This window comes from Periplaneta americana, chromosome 5, assembly GCF_040183065.1.
Source record: "Periplaneta americana isolate PAMFEO1 chromosome 5, P.americana_PAMFEO1_priV1, whole genome shotgun sequence".
NCBI classification, from domain to species: domain Eukaryota; kingdom Metazoa; phylum Arthropoda; class Insecta; order Blattodea; family Blattidae; genus Periplaneta; species Periplaneta americana.
Window position 1 is genome coordinate 194,185,340 of NC_091121.1, and position 24,610 is coordinate 194,209,949.

General features: G+C 38.3%; 2 protein-coding genes across 3 annotated transcripts in view; both read right to left on the reverse strand.

The window, feature by feature from the left end:
* Window positions 1-9,708, reverse strand: part of LOC138700391 (uncharacterized) — a 91,870-nt gene extending 82,162 nt beyond the window's left edge. The window contains exon 1 of one of the 2 annotated variants that reach the window (XM_069827000.1): window positions 9,666-9,708. The gene's annotated coding sequence lies outside the window, so the exon portion shown is untranslated. Of the gene's footprint in view, window positions 1-4,616; window positions 5,704-9,665 lie in introns of those variants that run through there. The other variant, XM_069826999.1, reaches the window with a different exon arrangement.
* On the reverse strand, window positions 8,150-23,256 carry LOC138700397 (zinc finger protein 665-like). Its single transcript, XM_069827011.1, has 5 exons — window positions 23,100-23,256; window positions 19,263-19,360; window positions 18,120-18,257; window positions 14,325-14,398; window positions 8,150-10,845 (listed from the first exon to the last, which is right to left on the reverse strand). Exons 2-5 carry the CDS (start codon window positions 19,353-19,355, stop codon window positions 9,717-9,719), a joined length of 1,434 nt encoding a protein of 477 aa, XP_069683112.1. The 5' UTR covers window positions 19,356-19,360; window positions 23,100-23,256; the 3' UTR covers window positions 8,150-9,716.
* Window positions 23,257-24,610: the final 1,354 nt, after the last annotated feature.

A 24,610-nucleotide genomic window follows, 5' to 3' on the forward strand; every position in this document is an offset into this window, starting at 1 on the left:
CAACTTCATGTATTGTAATGTAAACTTTCTTTTTGGATACGATGGAAGCATAAAAGTTTACAGGGAGCATTACCAACATAACTGTGACAAATGAATCTCTATATATACATACACACGTGATTTATACAATGAGTCGAGCTTCTAAATTACTAAACTTACATTTAACATTTTTCATGTCAAGTTTAGCCGTAAAATGTCGTCTGCTACACAGCAAGTATCAACACCCCTAAAAATGGCACACAGCTACTAATTGGACTGTTCCTAAAGCACACGGTCTGAGGCAAAGAAATCCGCCTTCCTACAACTCACACCCCCATCCCTTCCTCGTCCATCGCTGGGCACGAGAAGAGAGAGCCCATTTTATTACCTGTTCAGAAAACTTGAGTTTCGTAGACTACTACAGATTCTGAAAACATTAGTAGCAATGAAAATGTGACACTCTTTAAGTTATTATTTCATAATGCAATTAAACTGTATTATAATATAGTCATAATACGATAATAAAAATCACTGGAGGGGCACGTGCCCATGTGCCCCTTAATATTTATTTTTATTTTTTTTAATTTTATTGGGTTATTTTACGACGCTGTATCAACATCTAGGTTATTTAGCGTCTGAATGATATGAAGGTGATAATGCCGGTGAAATGAGTCCAGGGTCCAGCACTGAAAGTTACCCAGCATTTGCTCGTATTGCATTGAGGGAAAACCCCGGAAGAAACCTCAACCAGGTAACTTGCCCCGACCGGGATTCGAACCCGGGCCACCTGGTTTCGCAGCCAGACGAGCTGACCGTTACTCCACAGGTGTGGACACCCCTTAATAAAAGCCGCCCCTGCTCACATCATATCTGTGCGTTTGGTTAAGGGCAGTAAATTATTTATTCTTTTTGATGCGAACTCATTTTCTCTACACACCGAAAATATGGGGAGGGCAGAGCTGTCCCCCACAGCGAGATTAAAGGCGTAAGATGTAAAGCATTCTATTCTGTGGTGATATCTGCGCCAGATATGGTGCGTTCAACTGTTTCTTGCTGGTGGGGTGAAACGCAATACGGTAAGCCATCACTCCACAGTATTTAGGGCCTACCTGCCACTTTGTATTTGGAACCTCTTGCCGTGTGGAAGATGGCTGTTTTGAACTACAGGAAGCACAATACATCAATTTTGAAATTGGTATTCATGCAGCAGTCCTTTAAATGTGGCCATATTGTAACCTGAGAGGTTGAAGATTTCAGCTCTTACTATCAAGGTACCGGGAAATACAGTGTTCGTCATAGCAAAGCAACAAGGTGAGGTTTATTCGAAAGGTTTCCCTTCATCGCAATTGTGTGTCAAGTGATGGCTGTTAGTCAGGCCCATAACAGTAGCTTTACTTTGCACGAAAGTGCTTGACTGTTTGTTGGGAACATACATTGCACCAGAACCCGTTCTCCCTCAAACAGGGGCGCATAACTTTGCATCAAAAGAATGCATGCGAGTGATTCCATGCTAGTTACAGTGAATTATTTTACCAAAGACATCCCAGCCTTTCGGTATTGTTAAATGTCTCAACGATATCAAGTTCAACATACTACTGGCCCTTGGAATCAGACTGGCATTAATGTTACGACTGATTGACTGCACTTGGATAACTCTAGGCAACAACGTCATAGTCGCGGGGGTGAACCTATGTAATGGTAAATGAGTTCTATTGGGAACCCAGTGACTCGGCGTAGGTATAACGGGTCACCCTGCACAGGAGCGAAGAAGCAACTGTTAAGTTATACAGGAATAAGTTACCCTGAAATTAACGTAAAATTCACAAATTTTTTTAACTCAAGCCTCCGTTAGTATTAAATTAAATGCTAAAATTCCACACAATTTGTGCATATGCAAGTATAATCCGAACATGAATATTGGAAGAAATTGTTTCTTAACAATCTCAGGTAGTTGTAAAGTGTATAAAGAAAAGTGGAAAACAGTGGGTGTGAATAAGGAAGATACTGAAAGTTCAACAGAACATTATAAAGTAATAATAAAGATCCTATCAGAACCTAAAATACTGAACAAAACAGGGGACACATGCTTTTCAAAGAGATGTTAAGAGAGTCACATCTGTTGTTTGAGCTCGGTTGTCATACATGTTACAGATCAATGGCAGTTGGAATATAGTCGACTTTACATAACTCTTGTTATTATATTTGTGAAGTTGGTATGCTTAGTATGTAGAAAGATGCACAATAATAGTATAAAATATGACTGTACATTTCTCTCAATGACTAAACAGTACTTAATTATAGGTTGTTACTGTCATATACTCCTCTGATTGAGGTTCTGGCTGATATGTACATCTATTATCAGGCAGTACATCTCACTTGACGATATGTGTCAGAGAAGAACAATTGTTTGTATGCATCTGAAGTCTGATTAGTGTAATATGTGGCTAGTCGGCGATGTATGCAATGGAGGGAGAAAGGAACTGGCCACCTGCCCCATTATCTTCTGGCCTAGTTACCTCATAAGTGGTGCCTTCTTGATATCACTAAAGGTTCAGACCTGTCTTCGGACAGTTGACTAAACAACAAGAACGGTAATATTCATAATCTTGTTACTGATACTTTTTGTTGCTCATGCTGATAGTTTTCAGTATCAATATGCCCACAGTATATTCATGTCATGTTATTTTGAATCCGTATTCTCTGTGGAACTTGTTTAAAAGTGTAAGATTTGAAAACTATTTCTTGATTTTGTGATAAAATAAATAACAAACAGAATGCTTAAAAAATCTTTATGTCGCACCAGTAATTGTCCCATTCGTAACGGTGACGAAATGCTTTTATGTTAAATCATTACACAATATATGAATGCAATTTTTTAAATATGACTGTCTCTTAACCAAAAAGGTCTAGTGTTGAAGTTCAAACAGAAGAAACTTGAAAATATTCACAAACAGAGCAGAACTTTTTATATATTTACAGTTGCACAGAAATACAGGTCGGAAGTTTGTCCCACCCGTAATAAAATTAGTTTAATATAATTACCACTAATAAATCAATATATATGTTCATCACTTATGTCACAGTTAAATAGAGATTAGAAGATTTGAATGAAATAGTTTTGCTCTAACTTTTAAAATTTAAAGGTTATTCAAGCCAGATAAATTAAGCTAATTCTGTGAAATTGTCCCACCCGTAATTATGAAATTGTTGTTTCATGAATCATGTATTTCAATAAAAAAAATGTTAATAGATACTGTGTGTGTCAAAATTAGTAAGCTATATCCACCTAATATGCAGTTTATACGCAGTCTCTTGAACAGCGTCTTATTGGGGTTTTCTTTATTAACCCATAAAATTGGAATCACTGGGGGTTGAAAAGTGATTTTTGTTTCTGTGCGTTCAGAAAACATTGAATATTCATCTTACATACATGCAGAGTCCCTACAACGTACCAATTTTTCGAGCGCACTTGTTATTTGATTTTGAGACTCTCTAAGCGCAAGTCTACATGCCTGTATGTTGCAATGCAGCACTGCTGCTATTGGCTATCGTCGATAAACGGACACACCTGCAAACGTCAGCGACTGTAGTTCAGGATTTTACGTTGTTGGATCGTTTCTTTAACTGTTCTTTCAAGGCGTTCGGAGTTTCTCCTCATATTAAAATTATATTCATCTTCCGAACCTAATTCGTCATAAAATATATCACTAGGCTATCACATTCCAAATCATTCATGATCGACTATTTGCTTTATTTTAACCTGCCTAGTCTCGAAGTATTTCAACCATAACTTCAGATTAAACCATCTGCGCATGCGTCAGCAGTTCAGAATTCCCAGTTCTGCTTTTAATGGAAAACCAATTTCACTCGGTCCGAACAAGTTCTAAAGTACATTGGAACAGAGAACTGGGAGTTCGGTATGGATTCGGAATGAATTCTATTCTTGTTGGAACACACACTGGGCTACTGCGCATGAGCAGGCAGTTCATAATCGATTACAAACCGTGCTGGAACAAACCTAATACAAGATCTGTAACAATAACAAAAGACTTCTATTGTGTGAACCTACATCACAGTCTAGTATATAGTCACGAAGCTTGGGTTGTCGAGGGTACTAGGAATAATAGACTGTGCCGGTACTATTTCGCATTATCTGTGATGAGGCGATAGTAGCGATCCTAGTGGTTAGCAACTATCTATAGATGCATATTCCTTACTTTTGAGCTTCATGACTGTATATACTAGACTGTGCCTACATCAAGGACGTTCCTATGTATGATATCATTTTAAATTCAAATTCATGTATGGAACAGTAGCTGCTTGATTACAAACCTCAACCAACAATGTTCATTTACTCAGATTGCGTTAAATTAAATTATAATTATTATTCATGACTTATGAATAAACTAATTAAAAACATTAACGAACTTAACGCGTCACTTCGTTGTAAGCTTAATATTTTCATCACTGTTTGACACAAATATTACGATTGACCGGAGAACTACTTTCTGTGGAAGCATATGCGTATATCTTCCTATCTCCAAACGTGAAAAGCATACTAGGTGACTGCCAATCCTTTTTGTTTACATCAGGAACAAGCCTGGCTGGTACGTAGAATAGAACACAGACCTGCTTACCTCAATACTACGGAGAGCAAAGTGACGCAGCAGCTTTGAAGAAGTGGTGAAGGCGTTCCTCACGAGGATATTTGGCCTTGAATAAATATTCTGCCAAATACCCAGCAAAATGATTGTTCCTCACTCCAAAACGAGGAATGCTGTCTCTCACTTCGCTCCACATGCGCTTTATTGTGTTGGCGCGTTCTCCTGAGACAGGGTCCACGAAATTATACGTATGATTCTCCGACAAGAGTACGTAGCCTTCTTCCTGCAAGCAATTGTAGGAACGCCAACAGTCACTCACAATTGTGCTCCCTGGCAAAATGTATGTATTGATAACCGACAACAAAGTGTCGCTGTCCCTTGCCTCCACTGGCACTAAAAATGTTTTACTACTAGTGCGGTCTAGGCCCCCAAGCACCCACTGCCCTTTCAATATTCTGCCACTTTTATATTTACTTTTTCCAAATTTCGCCTGATCCAACTCCACCGTAATTCCTTCGCCGCCAATTTGTGCGTTCTCTTTCTGAATGCAGCCAATAAACACTTCCCTGCAATAGCTATACCAATCCACAATTGTAGAGTTTGCTAAACCTAATTCTTCCCTTATAAACTGATGCCTAGGTGGCTTGAGGTGTAGCAACACAGAGACGAAAAGGAAAACGTCCTCTATTGTCAAATGGGACTTTTCCAAAAATGTCCCTTTTCTGGCAGAAACGTACCACCCACACTTTTTACCTTTGCTCTTAGGCTGTTTAATGTGTTTGCCACAACGAAAACTCAAAGTACTTTCCAGCAATTTCACGGTTCCGCCACAACGTTCACAAGTTGTCTGCCTCTTCAGCACTCCGTGGTCACACAAAAATTTCAACACTTCTTTCTCCTCTTTCAAAATAACAGAATCGAAAAATTTCACTTTACATTCGTTGCAGTCCATTATTATACAAGGATTAATAAATGCCCAAATTTTATCACACTGCAATCAACATAGAAGGGCACCAGAAAATGTCTATTATATTTAATTTCTTGTTCTTCGAATCCTGCGACAAAATAGAGCATGATTTACCATGTCCAACCAGATACCGGCTATCCGCGTATCACGGAAGCTCAATAAGCGTATTATCAAGGTGGCCATGATCGGGATGTATATTCATCATTCAGAGGTCTGCCCAAGAGCGGGTCTTTCACTGCAAACCCAGTTTTCTTCCATCTTTCTTATTTTCTGTCTTCCCCTTTGTTTCCTCATATGATGGACATATCTTAATGTCGTCTATCATCTGATATCTTCTTCTGCCCCGAACTCTTCTCCTGTTCACCATTCTTTCCAGTGCACTGCTCAGAACGCAGTTTCTTCTCAACCAGTGACTCAGCCAATTCCTTTTCCTCTTTCCAATCAGTTTCAGCATCATTTTTTCTTCACCTACTCTTTCTAACACAGCTTCAGTTCTTATTCTGTCCACTTCACACGCTCCATCCTTCTCCATATCCACATTTCAAAAGCCTCTATTGGCTTCTCTTCACTTCGTCGTAATGTCCATGTTTCTGCCCCACACAATTCTATACTCCATACAAAGCACTTCACAAGTCTCTTCCTTAGTTCTTTTCCGGAGGTCAGCAGAAGATGCTTTTTCTATTAAAAGCTTCCTTGGCCATTGCTATCCTCCTTTTTACTTCCTGGCAGCAGCTCATGTTACTGCTTATAGTACACCCCAAGTATTTGAAGCTGTCCACTTGCTCTACTGCCTCATTTAGAATTCGCAAGTTTACCTTCTTTACTCTTCTTCATATGACCATGCCCTTCGTCTTGTTGGCATTTATCACAGCTGTCATTTAGCTCCAGTAGCATATCCTTTGTATCATCTCCTATTTTGCTAACAATGTATATCATCAGCTAGTCTCAATACACTCCATTCTTCTTCCTCCTACTATTATGCCTCACAAGACCCGTCAGATTTCAGATGCATACAAACAATTGTTCTTCCTCTGACACACATCGTCAGTGAGATGTACTGCCTGGTAAAAGATGTACAGATCAGCGAGAACCTCAATCAGAGGAAAATAAGTAGTAAACAAAAGAAATTTAAAAGCATAGTCAACAGGTTGCTGCTGCATCATAATACTGTAGAGGAATTTATGTCTTCAGACCTTGCATGAAAGTACTAATATGTAATTGTGAAGACGTATAGGTTGTTATTGCTATTATTATTATTATTATTATTATTATTATTATTATTATTACTATGTTACGCCTATCTGTACACTCGTAATAGGAAAATAAGGACCATGGATCTGTAATGGGAAGTTAATGATTATCTCTTGAACAAAACCTATTGCTTATTATTCATTTAATAAAAAGTTAAGGAATAATAAATATATACATAACAACAATAATGACCATAAAATAGCTATAACAATGTACAGTAGAATCCCTCTTATCAAGCACCAAAAAGAGCAGGCTAGTTTCGGATACAAGATTTTGCCGGATAATTTTCTTTACATATACTTTCGAAATCATTGTAAGGTGTCCTCGGTGTAACGTGAGTCACATGGACAGACCCCTAACATTGCTCAGTATTAATACCGTAACATAAAGCCCACTGAATATGTAACTATGTAAACAAAAAACATGTCCTTTAAATAATATTAATTCCTCAATACCCGGTATCCAGGACAAAAGCTATCAGTAAGAAAGTTAAATAACTCACCGAATAATTGATGAATGATAATAGTGTTTGCGGCAAATGACAGAGTAACTTCCAAAGTTTGGATGGCTATCAATAAACTTCCATATATGCAACTTTTGTAGCATGACAGATCGGTTATTTCGAAAACGTAACATGTGACATTTTCGGGCATATTTTACTTTGTTCAACTAGAGTGCTCTTTGTTGTTTCCTATAACATATTATTTTTAAAAAATCATAAAATATGATACATTTTTCATCTATAGAAATTAATAAGAAAGTGATTTTTAATTTGATTGACGTAATAAATGCTACTAAAGTTAAGAGTGTTAAAATTAAATTCATACTAGAAATCGATTAAATTCATACTAGAAATCGATTAAATTCATACTAGAGATCGATTAAATTCATACTAGAAATCGATTAAATTCATACTAGAAATCAATTAAATTCATACTAGAAATCAATTAAATTCATACTAGAAATCGATTAAATTCATACTAGAAATCGATTAAATTCATACTAGAAATCGATTAAATTCATACTAGAAATCAATTAAATTCATACTAGAAATCAATTAAATTCATACTAGAAATCGATTAAATTCATACTAGAAATCGATTAAATTCATACTAGAAATCAATTAAATTCATACTAGAAATCAATTAAATTCATACTAGAAATCAATTAAATTCATACTAGAAATCAATTAAATTCATACTAGAAATCAATTAAATTCATACTAGAAATCAATTAAATTCATGCTAGAAATCGATTAAATTCATACTAGAAATCGATTAAATTCATACTAGAAATCAATTAAATTCATACTAGAAATCAATTAAATTCATACTAGAAATCAATTAAATTCATACTAGAAATCAATTAAATTCATACTAGAAATCTTATTTTGTGTGTGTGTGTATTTGGTTTGTATTTTGTGTTTGTATCTAATGACGAACCTATAATCTATAATAGATTGTACAGAGAATAAATAAATACAATACAAGTAGTTTGCGCAAAATTGTACACGTTACGTTTTCAAAATAACCAATTCAGATGTCTAGCCGATATTCAACTTCTCTTTATGTGTTTTCGTGAAGACATGTCGTTTTTGCACCAACTGACGTAACCTTTCATGCACTATACCGTGGACAGTTGACTTTGGCACCCCTGGTTCCCTGCTGGCACAACTAACAGACATAGTTGGGCTGCGCTGGAAAGCGTTCATTTGCTGCTCTGACACTTTCTTCACACGTGGTCGTTTTTGTACAAGAGAGCTGGTTTCAAGAAGGTTTTTATGCCGAGCAGTTATTGTATATCTCTCTGGCAGTTACTGCCGAGGCCATTTTTGTCTAAATTTCCTCTGCACTCCCACCGGAAAATTCAATTCAGTAAGCCAATAAGAACACTGGGATTCCTGAACATTGAAGTTTTTGTTGCGCTGTGAATTCCATTTTACCATCAGCTGTGAACATAAACAATAAACAACGCAAACTGAAATGATGCCTACATAAAACTTTAAAAAATCCGGTTTCATTTGCTGTCAATGTCATTTTCATACTTGTATTATTCAGTGAGTTATTAAACTTTTTTTATTGCTAACAATTAATATTAGAGGAGAAAAAGTTGCTCCGGCGCCGGGGATGGAACCCTGGTCCTTGGTTCTACGTACCAAGCACTGTGACCACTGAGCTACGCCGAAGTCCAATCCATAGCACCGGATCGAACTCCCCTCCTCCAGCCCTTTGTGAACTTCGGCGTAGCTCAATGATGAGAGCGCTTGGTATGCAGAATCAAGGACTCGGGTTCGATCCCCGGCGACGGAACGAATTTTTCTCCTCTAATATTAATTGTCAGCATAACAGATATATTCTGTAGGACCAAAAATAATAATCTTTACGCAGATTTATTATTGGTAATTTTTATCTCGGACACATTGCATATCACCCCAATCAAGGTTTCATGTCAATACAGTATTATTGTCAAGAAAAATTTTTCGTAGGAAATATATTTAAAAGCCATACTAATTAAAATTATGCATAAAATTATTGAAAGTACAGTTAGGGCCGTAAGTCACACTACCCCTGCAATATTTTGAAGTCGGTAAGCAGAACTACCGAACGACGGCCGAACTGTGGGTTGCTGTGGCAGAAGCATTCAGGAATGTAACAGAAGACTTTCTTCGCAGAACCTCTCATCGAACATGGCCTAGTATTCAGTTATGTCATGACTACAACTGTGTACACACAAGTTAGTTAGTTAGTTGTGAAATAAACAATTAGAGGGATAACATGACGCACTACAGAGTGGAAAACAACTAAGCCAGTCACTACTAGGCTATTTAATATTTATTCTTGATGCGCCTGAAAGGCATTACTCACAAATTTCAGATTTCAATGACGTCAAGACTACATCATGAAGTATTATGTGCTTCAGCTGTCCCGTTCCGGAAGTAAATTTTCTAGTTTCGTCTCGTCACTATGGAGACCTGCGTGTCTCTTGAGTCTTTCCAATCGCGAAAAGCATTTTCCACAGACATCGCACTTGAACGGTCGTTCGCCTGTGTGAATGGCTGAATGCATTTTGAGACCCCCGGACTGAGTGAAACATTTCCCGCACACATCGCATTTGAATGGTCTTTCGCCTGTATGCACGCGAGAGTGGCCAGTGAGATGGCCCGCTTCGGAGAAACATTTGCCACACACACCGCACTTGAATGGCTTCTCGCCCGTGTGTGTGCGCATGTGATTACTGAGAATTATCTTCACGGAGTAACATTTTCCGCACACATCGCATTTGAATGGCCCTTCGCCTGTGTGTAGCAATGCGTGTTTTTTTAAACATCCAGGCTCTAAGAAACCCTTACCACAAACATCGCATTTAAAAGGTCTCTCGCCGGTGTGTCGGAATGAATGGCGTTTGAGATTTCCATATTCCAAGAAACACTTTCCACAGACGTCACATTTGAAACGCTTCTCGCCGGTGTGTATTAACTGATGCCTTTTCAGATGTCGCGCTTCCGTAAAAAACTTCCCACACACATCGCACTTGAAGGGAATCTCCCCAGAGTGTAGGCGAGCATGAATTTTGAGACTCCCAGATTGAGTAAAACATTTTCCACACTCTTCGCATTTGAATGGACTCTCGCCGGTGTGCGTGCGCGCATGCGTTTTGAGACCTCCAGATTGTGTGAAACACTTCCCACAAACATTGCACTGGAATGGCTTCTCACCTCTGTGTATACGTGCATGCCTTTTGAAATTCGCCGAGTGAAGGAAACACTTCCCACAAACCTCGCACTTGAATGACTTCCTGCCTGTGCGAGAGCTGAGGAACTGGGAACTAACACCACAACTGACTGAACTGTCGCTGCGAACTGAGCCGCTATGTCTGTAGCTGAGAGATTCTGTCTTCAGTTTGTCTTCTCCTCTGAGAAATTCGTTGTATGCAAACGACTTGTCAGACATTTCGCAGGATTGTATCTCACACGAATTCTGCGCTAACATAATGTTCTCATCGAATGCATTGCTGTCGCAATCTGAAGACAGACCACCATCATGGCTGTAAGAAAAACTGACCATCAGTCAAAGCAACACTAAATGCGCTAAAATACGAATAAATAAAAATATACAAAAAAAATGTTCTGTGGATCACATTAAAACAATATTAATTAATATCACGTTTCAAGTTCCCATTCCATATACTAGTGTAGAAAAGAATTCGATTTTGTAATGTTGCTCCAATGAGTACTATTTAATGCTACAGGGTTCACATCACGAACCAGAATGGCTGGCCTATTATGTAATCTACAATATTACTTGATTGAGAATATAACAATGGAGGCCACAGAAAATGGAACACATTTCAAAACCAGCAATGAAGAAAGTAGTTTTTCTTAAAGCTAATAACAGAAGATGATATAAATACACGGAGAAGTGACTTGAGAGAAAGGAATTTCTGTTGCATCGAAGTACTGAATGTCAACATACACTTCAAAAATATCAAGTCTTATACAAAACTTCAAATATTATGAGATTCTGAATACAGCAAGCTACAGCTTATGTAGGGTTGCGATAATTTTAGATATGAAAATATGCACATTTTTGTTTTCCTAAAAATTGTGGACATTATTTACATTACAAAAGACTAGGCTAGCTACTACATTGTACCATACATAAATAAAATTAAGAGCGAAACTAAACATTTCATAATTCTAATGTCTTAATATTAATGATTTAATATCCTGTTGGTAACACACAGATACGTTAGTTTGATTAAACATTTATTGCGTCGATAAAATTAAGTCATTCATCAGTCATTTTCATAGGCACTTCTGAGAATAATGTACTTCATTCAGAAAAGAAGTCTTTCCTTTGAAGAAGTCATAAGAAATCCAGAAAAAAAATTCTGAAGTGACTTCAATTTGAAGCAGTGCTTCAACTTTATTTAATTGCAGTCTATTCCCTCCAGGCATCCAAATTATTTTCCTCAATGAAAACACTCCCCACAGTTACAGAAGTTCTTTTGAAACAGTACAAAAATTGTACAACGTTCTCAAAATTCTTACGTTTCGTCTGATTTTCTTAATTTGTTAAAAGTTTCAACACACAGATTCACAACTTTCAGTTTTGTGTTCGAGTATATTTTTCTTTCACCTTCTCCACACATTTTTAAGTACAAGATTCATATGCATGACGTCATCAACAAGTTTGGCTGTGTTGTTGGCAGGATTAGGATTAGAAACGAGTGAATTTGTAAGCTCAGCTAATTCTTCCACAGTCATTCAGTGTAATTCATAATCTCGATCCACTTGAATCAAGGCAAACCGCTCAACACACCCAAAACTCCTCTTCCATAGTTCGAGACATACAATTTTTTATTTTAGTAGATTATTTTACGACGCTTTATCACTAGCTTAGGTTATTTAGCGCCTGGAGACATAAAATGCTCTGGTCATGAAAGTTCACAATTTTGTCTTCGAAACCCTCTTCTTTCATTCCACCTTCAGTGAACAATAACATCGGTTTCTGTTGAGCTGTGTGAGGAATAAATTTATAAATTCACCTGGAAATGAGGTTTGTAATCTGTGACTGCAGTGCTTTGCTGCGTGAAATAGCTTTAAAACCAAAGTGTACAAACTAGTGGTTCTTACCGTTGGTGACTTATATAGCAGGTGCCATCTCCAGAAAGATTCAGAAACCAATTATACTGTCCTTTCTTCTTTTCCTACCTCGAACAGAAAATACGGATACTTCGTCACTTTTTTATTACTATGATACAAACATGGATACAAGTCTTAAAATATCAACTGCGTGTATAAAATACGGATGTACGACAACCCTAATCTTTAGAGACTGTTGGTTTGCTCAAACTGTAATTGTCAAACACAGAAGTGGGATAATCAACAGATACTTTCTTCCATAGAGCCTCAGTGGCTGCAAATCTCACTCCTCATTCACTAGAATGCCTGCATAGCGTAGAAGCCACACCTCTTCTGTAAGTAGAGTGAGTGTTGTTGATTTGTGTAACTTGGAAGGAGTTTACTTACCCATATCCTGGGTATTCTTATAGCAACTGAAGTATTGTATCCTGATCTGATTGTACTACACTGTACATCCACTACCAAATGCTGCACAGTTCTTGACAGGTAAGCCTACATTAAGGTTTAATAAATATACTTGATTTTAGTTTTTTACATGAATTAGATAAAAGAAAACGGACAAAAGATTAAAATCATTAATTCCTTTCTAATTCTTTAATCTCTGATAAGCCTTCATCTTCTGTCGTGTTGTCTTTCTCAGTATCACTGCTTTCACCACTATTGTCCTCAATGAGGATTTCTTTGACGTTCCATTCAACAATGCTGTCATTTTGATAATAATGGTTGACGATTTCTTCAGCATGGCGATATACTTTCATTTATTTTCTTCCACAATATCTTCAAATCTCTGCTGACATATCTGCTCTGTGTCCCGAACTTTAATACTTGTAACCCACTGCATGGCATCTCCCAACATTAATATTAACATATATAAGAATTAAATTTCACATCCTCTCCTTCGTTTTATTAGACGTTCACAGATGGCGGGATGTTTACGTGTCAATAGCTTCAACACACATTAAAACTCATTTTTCTCGAAAGATTGAAAATGGCACTTAGATACTTATTCATTTCAAACCTTCAATTTAGTCTGTTTTGTGCCACAAATACAAAAAGAACCGTTCAGACCAAGACTTACATCCATATGTAATTATGTCGAAGAAAATACAACAAATTAAATATTTATGTCTACATCAGCATTTTTCGACTTTTTTCATCACACTAAAGTTTTTTATTTAAAATCCCACGGACACTCATAATCTAACCCAGTGGTTCCTAATTAGGTGGGAATTTCTTTATAGAAGCATATGACGTATATTTTTAAGGTAGCTTCATAGTGACACTTGTGGTGGAAAAGGTCGCAGTTGAGGCTTTTCTCGGGGTTCCCCATTTCTCCATATCAGGCATGTACATCATTCCGTCAACATTCCATAGCATTCCCCTACAGCCGGATGGTGGTGCACGGAGGAGGCTGGCCTAGGGACAAAACCTGAGTACGCAGCGAACCTTAGTGTAGTCAGCCAGTGTGCGCCTAGCTTGAGGGTCAGCCAATAGATCTAATAAGGTCGCAGTGATGGGTCGTAGTGGTCCCTCCCTTAAATTCAAGGTTGGTGCTTATTCTAACCTGACTGCACGTCAGTCATTCTCTTCTCTACTGATCGCACACCTTCTCTTGTTTTTAATGAATGTTGACATGCGCACTTTTTGCTTAAAGTTGATTCTCATGGGTTCATTTTTTACAACTCTTTTCGCTTTTATGTTTCTCAATTTTACAGCTGCCACAACCTTTACTAGTTACATTTTCTCGTGGCATATCAAAGCATCATTCGCGGCACATTACTGTGCTGCGACACGCAGGTTGAAGATAGCTGGTCTACATCACTGTTTAACCAAATTTGTGAATTAAAGAAGGAAGCGAAGACTCGCACACTACACTCACCTGCCTTCAATCTCCTCTGTCATCACTTCCAGCTTCGGCTCCTTCTTCATTGTGTCCAAGTCACAAGGTTCCTCCTGAAATGGAAAGTGAACAATATAAAGAGAAGGTGCAACTTAGCCGAACTAGGTCATTGCTATTCTATGATATTAACCTGAATCCTGTTGAGGAACTTTACTAAAAGAAGACAGTTCTTCAGGGATTCTCCTATTGCTGAATTACATGCTGCTGCACTGTACCATCCATTCACCAACTTGAACGATCATGTCTACGAGTGTTATTGCCCGACTATATAAGCTAATATTATATTATGTTGGTTTGGGAAACATCTTTCATTTGTAAAACTGGAATGTATGTTAATTTCTCTTTGCTGACCATTCTAATCCTGGTACTTTCACGACAGTATTTTATTATTGCGCATATTCAAGTATACTGGTAAGACTAATTCATGTACTTCTCCCATGCCATAGCGTTGTGGTCTAGGAAGTCATGCTTGAACTCGTGTTACGAAATGAGCACTAATTCCAATACTAATGCTGGGATTTGACGACCTGCCAACCCACTTAAGGGAAAAATTGATCTGGGGTCTGGTATAGTTCCTGGGTAGTTCAGTCGACAGAGCGTTGGTGCGCTCAGCCAATGGTCCCGGGTTCGATACCCGGCCCTGGAACAATTTCTCCCTTGAAATTATTCAAGTCTGCTTTACAGTGAGCCAGATCCGTATGAAGGGAACATTGTTATAATTCCGAGCACAGTGATTATATTGAGGGATAGGAGGCCTATGCCTTATGTTGATGTGGATTTTGTTACTCTGACAGTGAAAAATTAGGGAAGGGAAACGATTATGGATAAAAAAATACTTTAATTTAAAAATGTCATTTTTTTTTAAAGTTCAAGGGGAGTTCAAGCCGGGTAACCACTCTTGCGTATGCCCCTGTTGCTCTGAGAGAGGTACGAGTTCATTCACAGTGGTGCGTGGTGTCTCCTGACAGGCCTATAGCGCAATGTAACTAAATACTTAAAAGCTGTGTGGCAGCTGGCGCCATCTGGGCTGAGCTTTCTGATGATGTCACTGTGAAGATGCTGCAGTCGTCTATGATCACATCGTGTATTTATTAGGAGTGTTATTTATCTTTTATTTCTGAATTTTGTGAATCGAAATGAGCAATGATAATAACTGTGCTGTCTTAGTGTGCAAAAATATTGGCTGGAACAATTTACAACTGATATTCCATGGTTTTCCCAAAGAAAAGGAAACTAGAAAGTTATGGGTTTTAAGGGACACACGAAAAGACAAAATCAACGTTAATGTGAATAATGCACAGTTTGTTTCAGTCACTTCCTTCCGGAAGACTACGAAATAGACTTGAAAATGAACTTTCAAGGTTACCACTAAAAATAAATTAAAGGCAGGAGTCATTCCTTGACTTCTACCGAATTGATATCGAGAAAACACGGCTACACAAGAGGAAAGACATTATCAGAAGGGTCTGTATGCGCGTCTATGCAAGAAATGCTGTCATTAAAAGTAGTAAAAAGTCACAGGCGTAGCTCAGTCGACTAAGGCACTTGCTTGTCGATTTGGAGCTGCGCTCGGACGCGGGTTCGATTCCCGCTTGGGCTCATTATTTGGTTGGGGTTTTACGAGGTTTTCCCCAACTGTAAGGCGAATGTCTGTCTACGTCCTCGGCTTCATCTTGCCAAATGCCACCTATCTATCACCAATCCCATCCACGCTAAATAACCTAGGAGTTGATAACCAACTAGAAAAAAGAAGTTAAGACCATCTTTACATGTAGCTCTGCTGGTTAACAGTGTTAATAGTTATAGTGATACGTCTGTATACGCTGATAGCATTATGCAAGGACGTCGGTCCTACCTGCAGTGCAGCCTTCTCTGGCCGGCAGAAGTTTCTGAAGTGTGTGGGTTCCCGTTATTATCTGGACTGCGTCAATATGGGAGATGAAGAGTACGATATTTATTGCATGGAGGGTGGTAACTCAACCTACTTGTGCTCAGTCTGTATGAAACCATCCAAAACAGCGCAAAGGGACGGTACAGACAAGAGGCATCAGAGAAGGTCCTGACCTGCATTTGCCAGACTACCATCGAGGGACCCATTATCTGTCCAGGATGAAATGGTAAGACTGAACAGTGTAACTATATTAGATGCAGTGGTTGATATATTAGATTATGCAAAGAGAGATGAAGGAACACGAAAAGGAAAATGTAGCACCAAAAATTGACGGGAATATTAGAAAAGGGATACTGTCCGCTTACATCAGATCATCTGGAAACTAAAGTGGGTCAAGAGGCTAAAGAAAGTAATGTTAAGAAATCTTATAGCGAAGTATTAAAGCAAGTAACTCTGCTGCAAACATTCCTGAGACTCAGCTTAACATTACAACAACGAGGCCAAGGCTGTGCTAGACTAATGTTGAAGATGGCTCCGTAACTAATATTATAGATATATTAATTTGTCCTACAGAATTTATCTGTAATATTGACACTTAATATTTTAGGTGAAAAATTCGCTCCGGCGCCAGGCATCGAACCCGGGTCCTTGGTTCTACGTACCAAGCGCTCTGACCACTTAATACACCACTAATATACAAATACAGGTCGGAGCAGATAGAAGCCATAAAAACACCACACCACATACCCTTTAACCACGAATCCCTAAACCAACAATTAACACCGAAATATACCACACGAACACACCCTCACAGGAAACAAAACAAGAGGCGCCAAGACCAACAACGACCAGTTCTGAGGATGACCCAAAAATAGGTCGAAACATGTGAACAAGGTACGTTAGAATTTAACACAAGAAAGTCTTACCATACATATTCCGAAGATAAAAATTATGTTAAATCTTCCTAGCAACAGAAGCTGTAGATCTTATTTCAAAATTCTGAACTTTCTCACTGTACATGCATTTATGTATGTGGAATTTTGATTCGTGTCCATAAACAACTCCACAATTTTACTAGAAACGAACACATTCACCATCATGATACAAGGAAAAAAGTCTAATTTGCATTTGTTTGGATACAAAAGTTCTCTTATTGAAAAAAACTTTTTTACAATGGCGGACTTCTTTCTAATAAATTATCCAGGACTATTAAAAACTTAATGCAGATGTTAAATTCAAGACAGGATTAAGGAAATTTGTTATGGATGGTTGTTTTTATTCAGTACAAGAATATCTTCAATGTCAGTTTTTACAATTAGTAAATATTGTGAAGTTCGAACGTATATATTTATTAGTAGTAGGTAATAAAGGTTTCACAGATAATCTAAATGTGAGTATACATTAACTATTAGTTTTAGGTTATTGTCTGAAGAGCTCATAATTTGTTTTGCCTTAATTTATACACGTAACATTTCCTTTGCTTTCATATAAATTTAGTTGTGTATTTAATAGCATTGTATTAGTTATAGTATCCAATCATTTGTCAATTTTATGCACCATGTTATGTATATTTACATTTACTTACTGTTTTGCTAATGTGTGTTAGTTTCATTTTTAATTTCTTTTCCAACATCATCCTGTATGATTCTTAGGACGAAATAAAATAAATACATACATACATACCAATAAAAACTCGTGGTGGTGGTGTTTTAACAGCTTTCGACTATCAGATACCTCGACTGTATCGGAGACGTGACTTAGGAACTATTAGTGAATGTGTATGGATTCAGGTTCCTGCAGGTGACAGCAATATAGACGCAGTGTTTGTGAAAAACATAATATTAGTTAAAAATTGGAAGCAGAAGAGCCAGGGCATCCCTCACCTCAGCTTCACACTTCACTGTGCAGAATTCGTATGGCCTTGCAGTTTCTTCAAATTGCATATCGCCTGTTGGATCATAGCTATGGTCTTCGCACTCTGTCTTTATCCAAGTTGTGTGCAGATTCAATGAAATCCCTTCCTGCACAACACAGAGAAATATCACTAACGGGCAATTCACTTTTGCTGTTAAGAATTTTTTTCAAATGTTACAATCTCCACTGTTTTTGAACACGACGTTTTCCAATAATTACATTTAAAAATGTTCGTTATTTATAAATAAAAATTGGATTGAACTTTGTACTAAATCACTGACAAACTTATGAGCCCTAAGACCCTAAAATTATAGCCTAGGCCTATATGTAACACAAACGTATAACTTACCACAACATACTGGTATCCTATAGGCTTGGTTATCTTTAGACTACTTTAGTCTGCTAAATGTAAATTAAAGATGGAAATTTTGTCATAAAATGCACTGTTATACATGCCGCATCAATAAATTAAAAAATGCAGTTATATTGTTAGATTCCAAAGCAGCTATTCTATCAATAGTCTCTAAACACACACCTTCATCTCAAACAGCAGAAATAACTAAAATGCTCTCTCAATTATTATCACTTGTATTCCAATGGATACCATCCCATTGTGGAATCCTGGGAAACGAGAATGCGGATGCTTTAGCAAAGAAGGGCAGCACTGCTACTTACAGACCTGTTACTAAATCTACGTATTACTCTGTGAAAAGGTTTATTAAATCTACATACTTAGACTTCAACAAACAACATTTGATAACACAATCCCAAGGGATGAAATGGAACTCTCTCCATCATAATCCACATTTAATTCCCGATTTACCACGAAAATCGTCTGTAGCTGCATTTAGATTGGCAACAGGCCATGATTGTTTGGCCAAACACCTGCATAGAATTGGAATATATCAGTTCCCTAACTGTCCATTGTGCAACTCAAGCCAAGAAATGGATTCATAACATCTGAAAATCTGTGCGTCAGTGGCTAACTATGACAATGTCTTTGAAAAATATTGGAGTGCAAGAGGTCAAATGACTTTACTGTCAAATGCCTGGCATTAGAAAACAACAACATGCCGCATACAGAAAATAGGTCACAATGCATTTCTATTTACCTCTGATGAAGGTTTTTTCTCTTCTACATCTACGTTATCACTTGTCTGTATGGCCAACGGTTCGACTCCTGGCTCCATCTTGAGCGCATTCATCACAACTAAAAGAGGTGATTAAGAAATTACATTAATTTGCGAAATGTGATCTGATGAGAAAGGCTTATTGCGAGATATTCCGACTTTTTTTTTAAATTTAGAAATATTCTCAAGACAATACAAAAATATGCAACATTTTTCTATTACGCACCAGTTATATAATAATGTTACACCTATTCTTATGTCTAGCCTACATTTCCAGAATGAACGTGTGTATAAATAACATGAATGTCGGTGTTTATTAACAAATCAAAATTACCACTAATTCCAATATTCCAATATTCTAACAATCGTTTTCGACCATGGGTGCTCATTGCTATCACACTGATTCATAGTTACACAATGAGCTAGAAATCAATAATTGTGTAGCAATTCTAATTCTATCCTTATAAAACAATTTAATGAAGCTCAGAGGAATGAAATACATGGCCAGGAAGACGGACCAGAACCATTCACCAGTGCAGAAGTTATCTTCAGCCTTCTGGATTCGGCTAGTCAATAGGCCAGGGACGCACCCAGAAATAAGGTTTTGGGAGGGGGGGCTATTTATAATCATGTCATAGAGCAACAATAAAGCGGTACATCTAGGGTTGCCAGGCCATATGATACTTACGTTTTATAAGATAACTTCATCAACAAATGATATACCATAATGACATTGAAAATCCTTCCTAAATTACGATTATTTCGAGTTAGTCTTTCAGACCATAATAACACAGTAACTGCTGAAGCTTTCCTGGCGATGTGATAATTCAAAACGCTCTTGGGCTTCAAGCCAGGTAACAAGTTGGTGATCTACCGACATTTCGAGGATGTTCATCTTCCTTGTCTTCAGGGTTAACTCGTAATTAGGGGCTATCTTGCTCCTTATTTATAGTGCCGGGGAGTAGTCGGTCGAGGAGCTGGGCGCTGATTGGCTGTCCGTGTTTCATGCGTTGTAGACTGCGGCGTGAACAGGACCGACGTGTTGTGCAGGCGGCTGACTGATCACGGGTCCCTCAGTACACTCATCAGACGTGTTCTCATGCGTCCTCTGTTGATGACGGGCAGCCATCTGGGTGATGAATATTTTTATAGCCAATGTCCATGCAGCGCTTACTTGGAGACTGAGTCCCAATTCAGGTTAGTGCTTTCCAACGCTATGGCCAGGGTTTCTTTAACCCTCCCATCCCAGTAGCCCTAATACTTCGCCAGGACCTCTTTTTCATTGAAATTAGTCCCATGGCCTTTTCAATAGTGTTCGGCCAATCCGGATTTTTCTGACTGCAATAACCTGATGCTTTGTTTGTGTTCAGAAATCATGTAGTTACTGTACGTCCAATCTGGCCAATGTAAGCTGCGTCACATTCACAAGGAATGCGGTACATCCCTGGTCTTCTGAAGCCTAGATCGTCTTTTACTGATCTGACCTTACTCCTAATCTTAGGTAAAGGTTTATGGATTGTTTTTAGTCCATGCTTGTAGAGCAGTCTGCTGATCTTCCCCGATAACTTCCCCTGAATGGTAGACAGAGTATGGCTGGATTGTCGGTGCTGGGCTGCTGCTTCTTCTTGTCTCTTGCTCTTTTAAGAGGGGACTCAGTTCCTTAGCTGGATATCCATTCTGCTGGAGGTTGAGTTTCAGATATTCAAATTCGGTGTCCGAATGCTCCGGGTCCGATACAGAAACTGCTCTATGGGCCAGTGTGTTCCGTTGAGATTTGTGATGGAAACTATTAGCATGTAGATACAAGTTAGTGTGTATAGGTTTACAGTATACAGCATGGTCAAGAGTTCTGTTGTGATTTCCGGAGGTAAGACTGTTCAGAAAGGGGAGTTTACCATCTGTTTCCACCTCCATAGTGAATTGGATCTGGGGCTGTAGACTGTTTAAGTGCCTGAGAAAATCTAGGGCCAGATGACAAACGTATCATCTACGTATCTGAAAAAAGTGTGTAGGCTTCAATGGCGCTGCAGCTAGTATTTCGTGCTCCAGATGCTCCATATAGTCGTTTGCGATGGCTGGTGAAAGTGCAGAACCCATGGCGACTCCTTCTATCTGTTCATAGTATGTGTTGTTCTGCAGAAAATATGTGGACGGAACAGTTCCGTGATATCCGGTGAAAATTGATCGAAAAGCAGTTGTATGGTTCCGGAGAGAGGGACCCTGGTGAAGAGAGACACTACATTCGAAGCTAACTAGAAGGTGGATGGCTTCATCTTGATGTTGTCGAGGATGATGCCGAAAATTATCCAGCATTTGTGCTTCAATTGGTTGAGGAAAAACATCGGAAAACTTCAATCAAGATTTAAACACGGGCCTTCTCATTTCACGGCCAGATGTGCTGATCGTTACTCCACTGTGGTGGACTAGCTGTGGCTTTTTAAAAATAAAGGCGAATTTTTACTACTTCACAGCCAGTATAGGAAATCAAAAACAAACACTGAAAATACCTTGGTTTTGTAGTGTGGAGTAGTAGAAACTAGATGTGATCACTGGGAGAGCTGTGGTCCCACCCAACCCGTCCTAAATAGGTTCCTTACTTATATAGGAAAATCGTCGTACTTGAAGGAAGAAGGCGGCCATATTCCGTCGTTGTGACGTTATTTGAGGTGGAGTGGGAGAATGATTGCAGTGTCGCCAACTGTGGCAACCATTCATATTAGCTTACACACCTAACAAAACCTAATATAACCTAACCTAACTTAACGTGCTACACACCTATTGTAACATTCCTAACGTTTAGCACACCTGTTGTAACATTCATCAGTTTCATTTCGTTTGCCGACATTGGCATCCCTGCTACGCTATAGCCTGGCGTCTGCTGAAACTCAAGAGTCATCTAGTGGAAGTGAAGTGAAACTGCTATTCTGTTAATTACGTTTCCCAAGTTGTGTGAAATTTGGTCAAATACTCATATACGTCATATTAAAAGATTGGATGGAATACAAAGATCAGTATGCAGGACAATCACGGGAGCAGACTATGATATCAGTAACTCTCAACTATATGAGTCACTAAATATAATTTTATTTAGTGATTATATTCAAAATGCCAGAACCAAATTTTTTAAACTCCGTAAGAACACATCCAAATCCATTGTTCAATAGTTTAGTAATTTCTCGTGTTTAATGAATGAGTGATTTCTTGTAAAACACTTCACTCTTGGTGAAAGTGTTTGAATGTAAATTGAATTTTTATACTGAATCATGTACTAGGTTACATACATCTTGTAAAAGACATGGGTCCATTTCGCGACCTGGTACTTAAATAAATATAGGTTAGATTAGGTTGAAAAAAAAAGTTTCCCAAGTTGTTTCTGTGTTAACTGCAAGAATTATTGTGTCATTGTAGTGATAATTGCATTTATATTGTACAATAAAAATTGAAATGTGTCGTGGCCGAGATAAAAGTGTTGTAAATTGATTTCCAGCGCCACAATCCTAGTGATAAACGTGTGAATATTCGTTAGGAGTCCGTTGGAAGTGGCTGTAGAGTAATAAAGATTGACCAAAATAAATGTTTCAAAGATCACACATTTTCCAGAATAATAGATACAGACGCGTCAATGCATTAAATAGCTTTGTTCTTTCTCTCTTCCTTTGTTTGGGGGAGGAGCTTGCGGCACCTTAGCCCCCCGTGGGGCCACTGCAGTAGGCCTAAACAGAGAAAAGGTCACGAAACATATGCAGAATACCGCACTGTAACAATATTCAGAGTTTTGTTTGGTGGTAGACTAAATTATTATGATTATAACATACGTACTTGGGGGGATGCTATCGTATTTACGTCCACATATAGGCACTAGCAGTGAGTGAAGGAAGGAAAGCGATACCTGGTAGCCTAGATCATATATAATATATGATCTAGGCTGGTAGGTACCATCTGTGTCAATATCGATATCCGGGATCAGCGCAATGAAACACTGACAAATAATCGGGTTCAAAGACGACTGAGTGTACTACTGATAATGTCACTGTGGAGATAATATTTAGTAAACTCGACACCAGCATTCCTATTTGTCCCAGGTATAGGCCTAAGTTACAGGTACCTGTGTTTAAACGTTCAGTGTAGCATTACACAATATGCACTGGTGTATAGTGATCAAGTCTGCCGTGACCCATACCGTACGTAGAACAACGTTAGTTCGTTACACATACAACTTCTCTGCTGAAAATAGACAGGGAAAAATTGTTCCAGAGCTGGATATCGATCCTGAGACCTTTGGCTTAGCGCATCAACGCTCTGCCGACTGAGCTACCCAGGAAGTACACAAACTGTGTGACTTGAATTGTGGTTTTCTGTTAACGTACGTACAGTGACGTATATATTATGCAAATCTAGCTTTCAGATATATGTTAACAGAAAACCATAATTCAAATCACAGAGCGTTCGTGTGCACTCAAAGTTGGGTTTCTGGAGTCTTGTCAGCCCACTTGAGGTGTGTGGATATAAAGGGAAAAGTTGACACGGAGTTGGGTGTAGTTCCTGGGTAGCTCAGTCGGCACAGCGTTGGTGCGCTAAGCCAAAGGTCCCGGGATCGATACCTGACCCTGAAATAATGGTCTCTTGAAATTAGTCAGATCTTGCTGTGTTCGCAGAAACATTGCTATGCCCCTGTCTGCTCTCAACACGCACCTCATTCCTAGTCCCTCTCTCCCTCCTCTTCAAGAAGGCTGTGCTGAAATATTTCTGCTCCTGCTGCAAGCTGTGAACCATATAGATTACATCACGTTTGTGCACTGAATCCTCATCTGTTGCATCTTCAGTGGCATGTGTAGGTGGCGTTACAGCGATGTATGTATTTCAGATGAAATTTCGCCCATAGCATAATTTTCAAAAGTAGACAGCATTTCATGCAAGGAAAATCCATTACAATTTGAAAAAGACACAATTTAAAAATGTATGGGGATATTCCTACTGTCCTTTTAAAAGGACACATAAGTTTTCGTAATTGTAATATCGCAATGAATACTTATCTCGAACGTATTGTTGTTTCACGTAATATTTATGTTTATTAGGAGTCATTTGATTTATAAAAATTTGTAAAATAATTTCGAACTGTAAAAATATTTACCTTTCATATCTGATTTGCGTTTCGGATGCCATAGCTGAAATAAACGAACCACTCTCACATCCATATCTCAAACTCAACAATGACCAGTCTTACCACACCCAGCAAGCTTCCAATTAAGACCAGTAATAGTGATACCTGTGAAAAAGCAAATGCATTAATTGTGGAGAGGGTAATTTGAAACATTGACTACTGTCCTTTT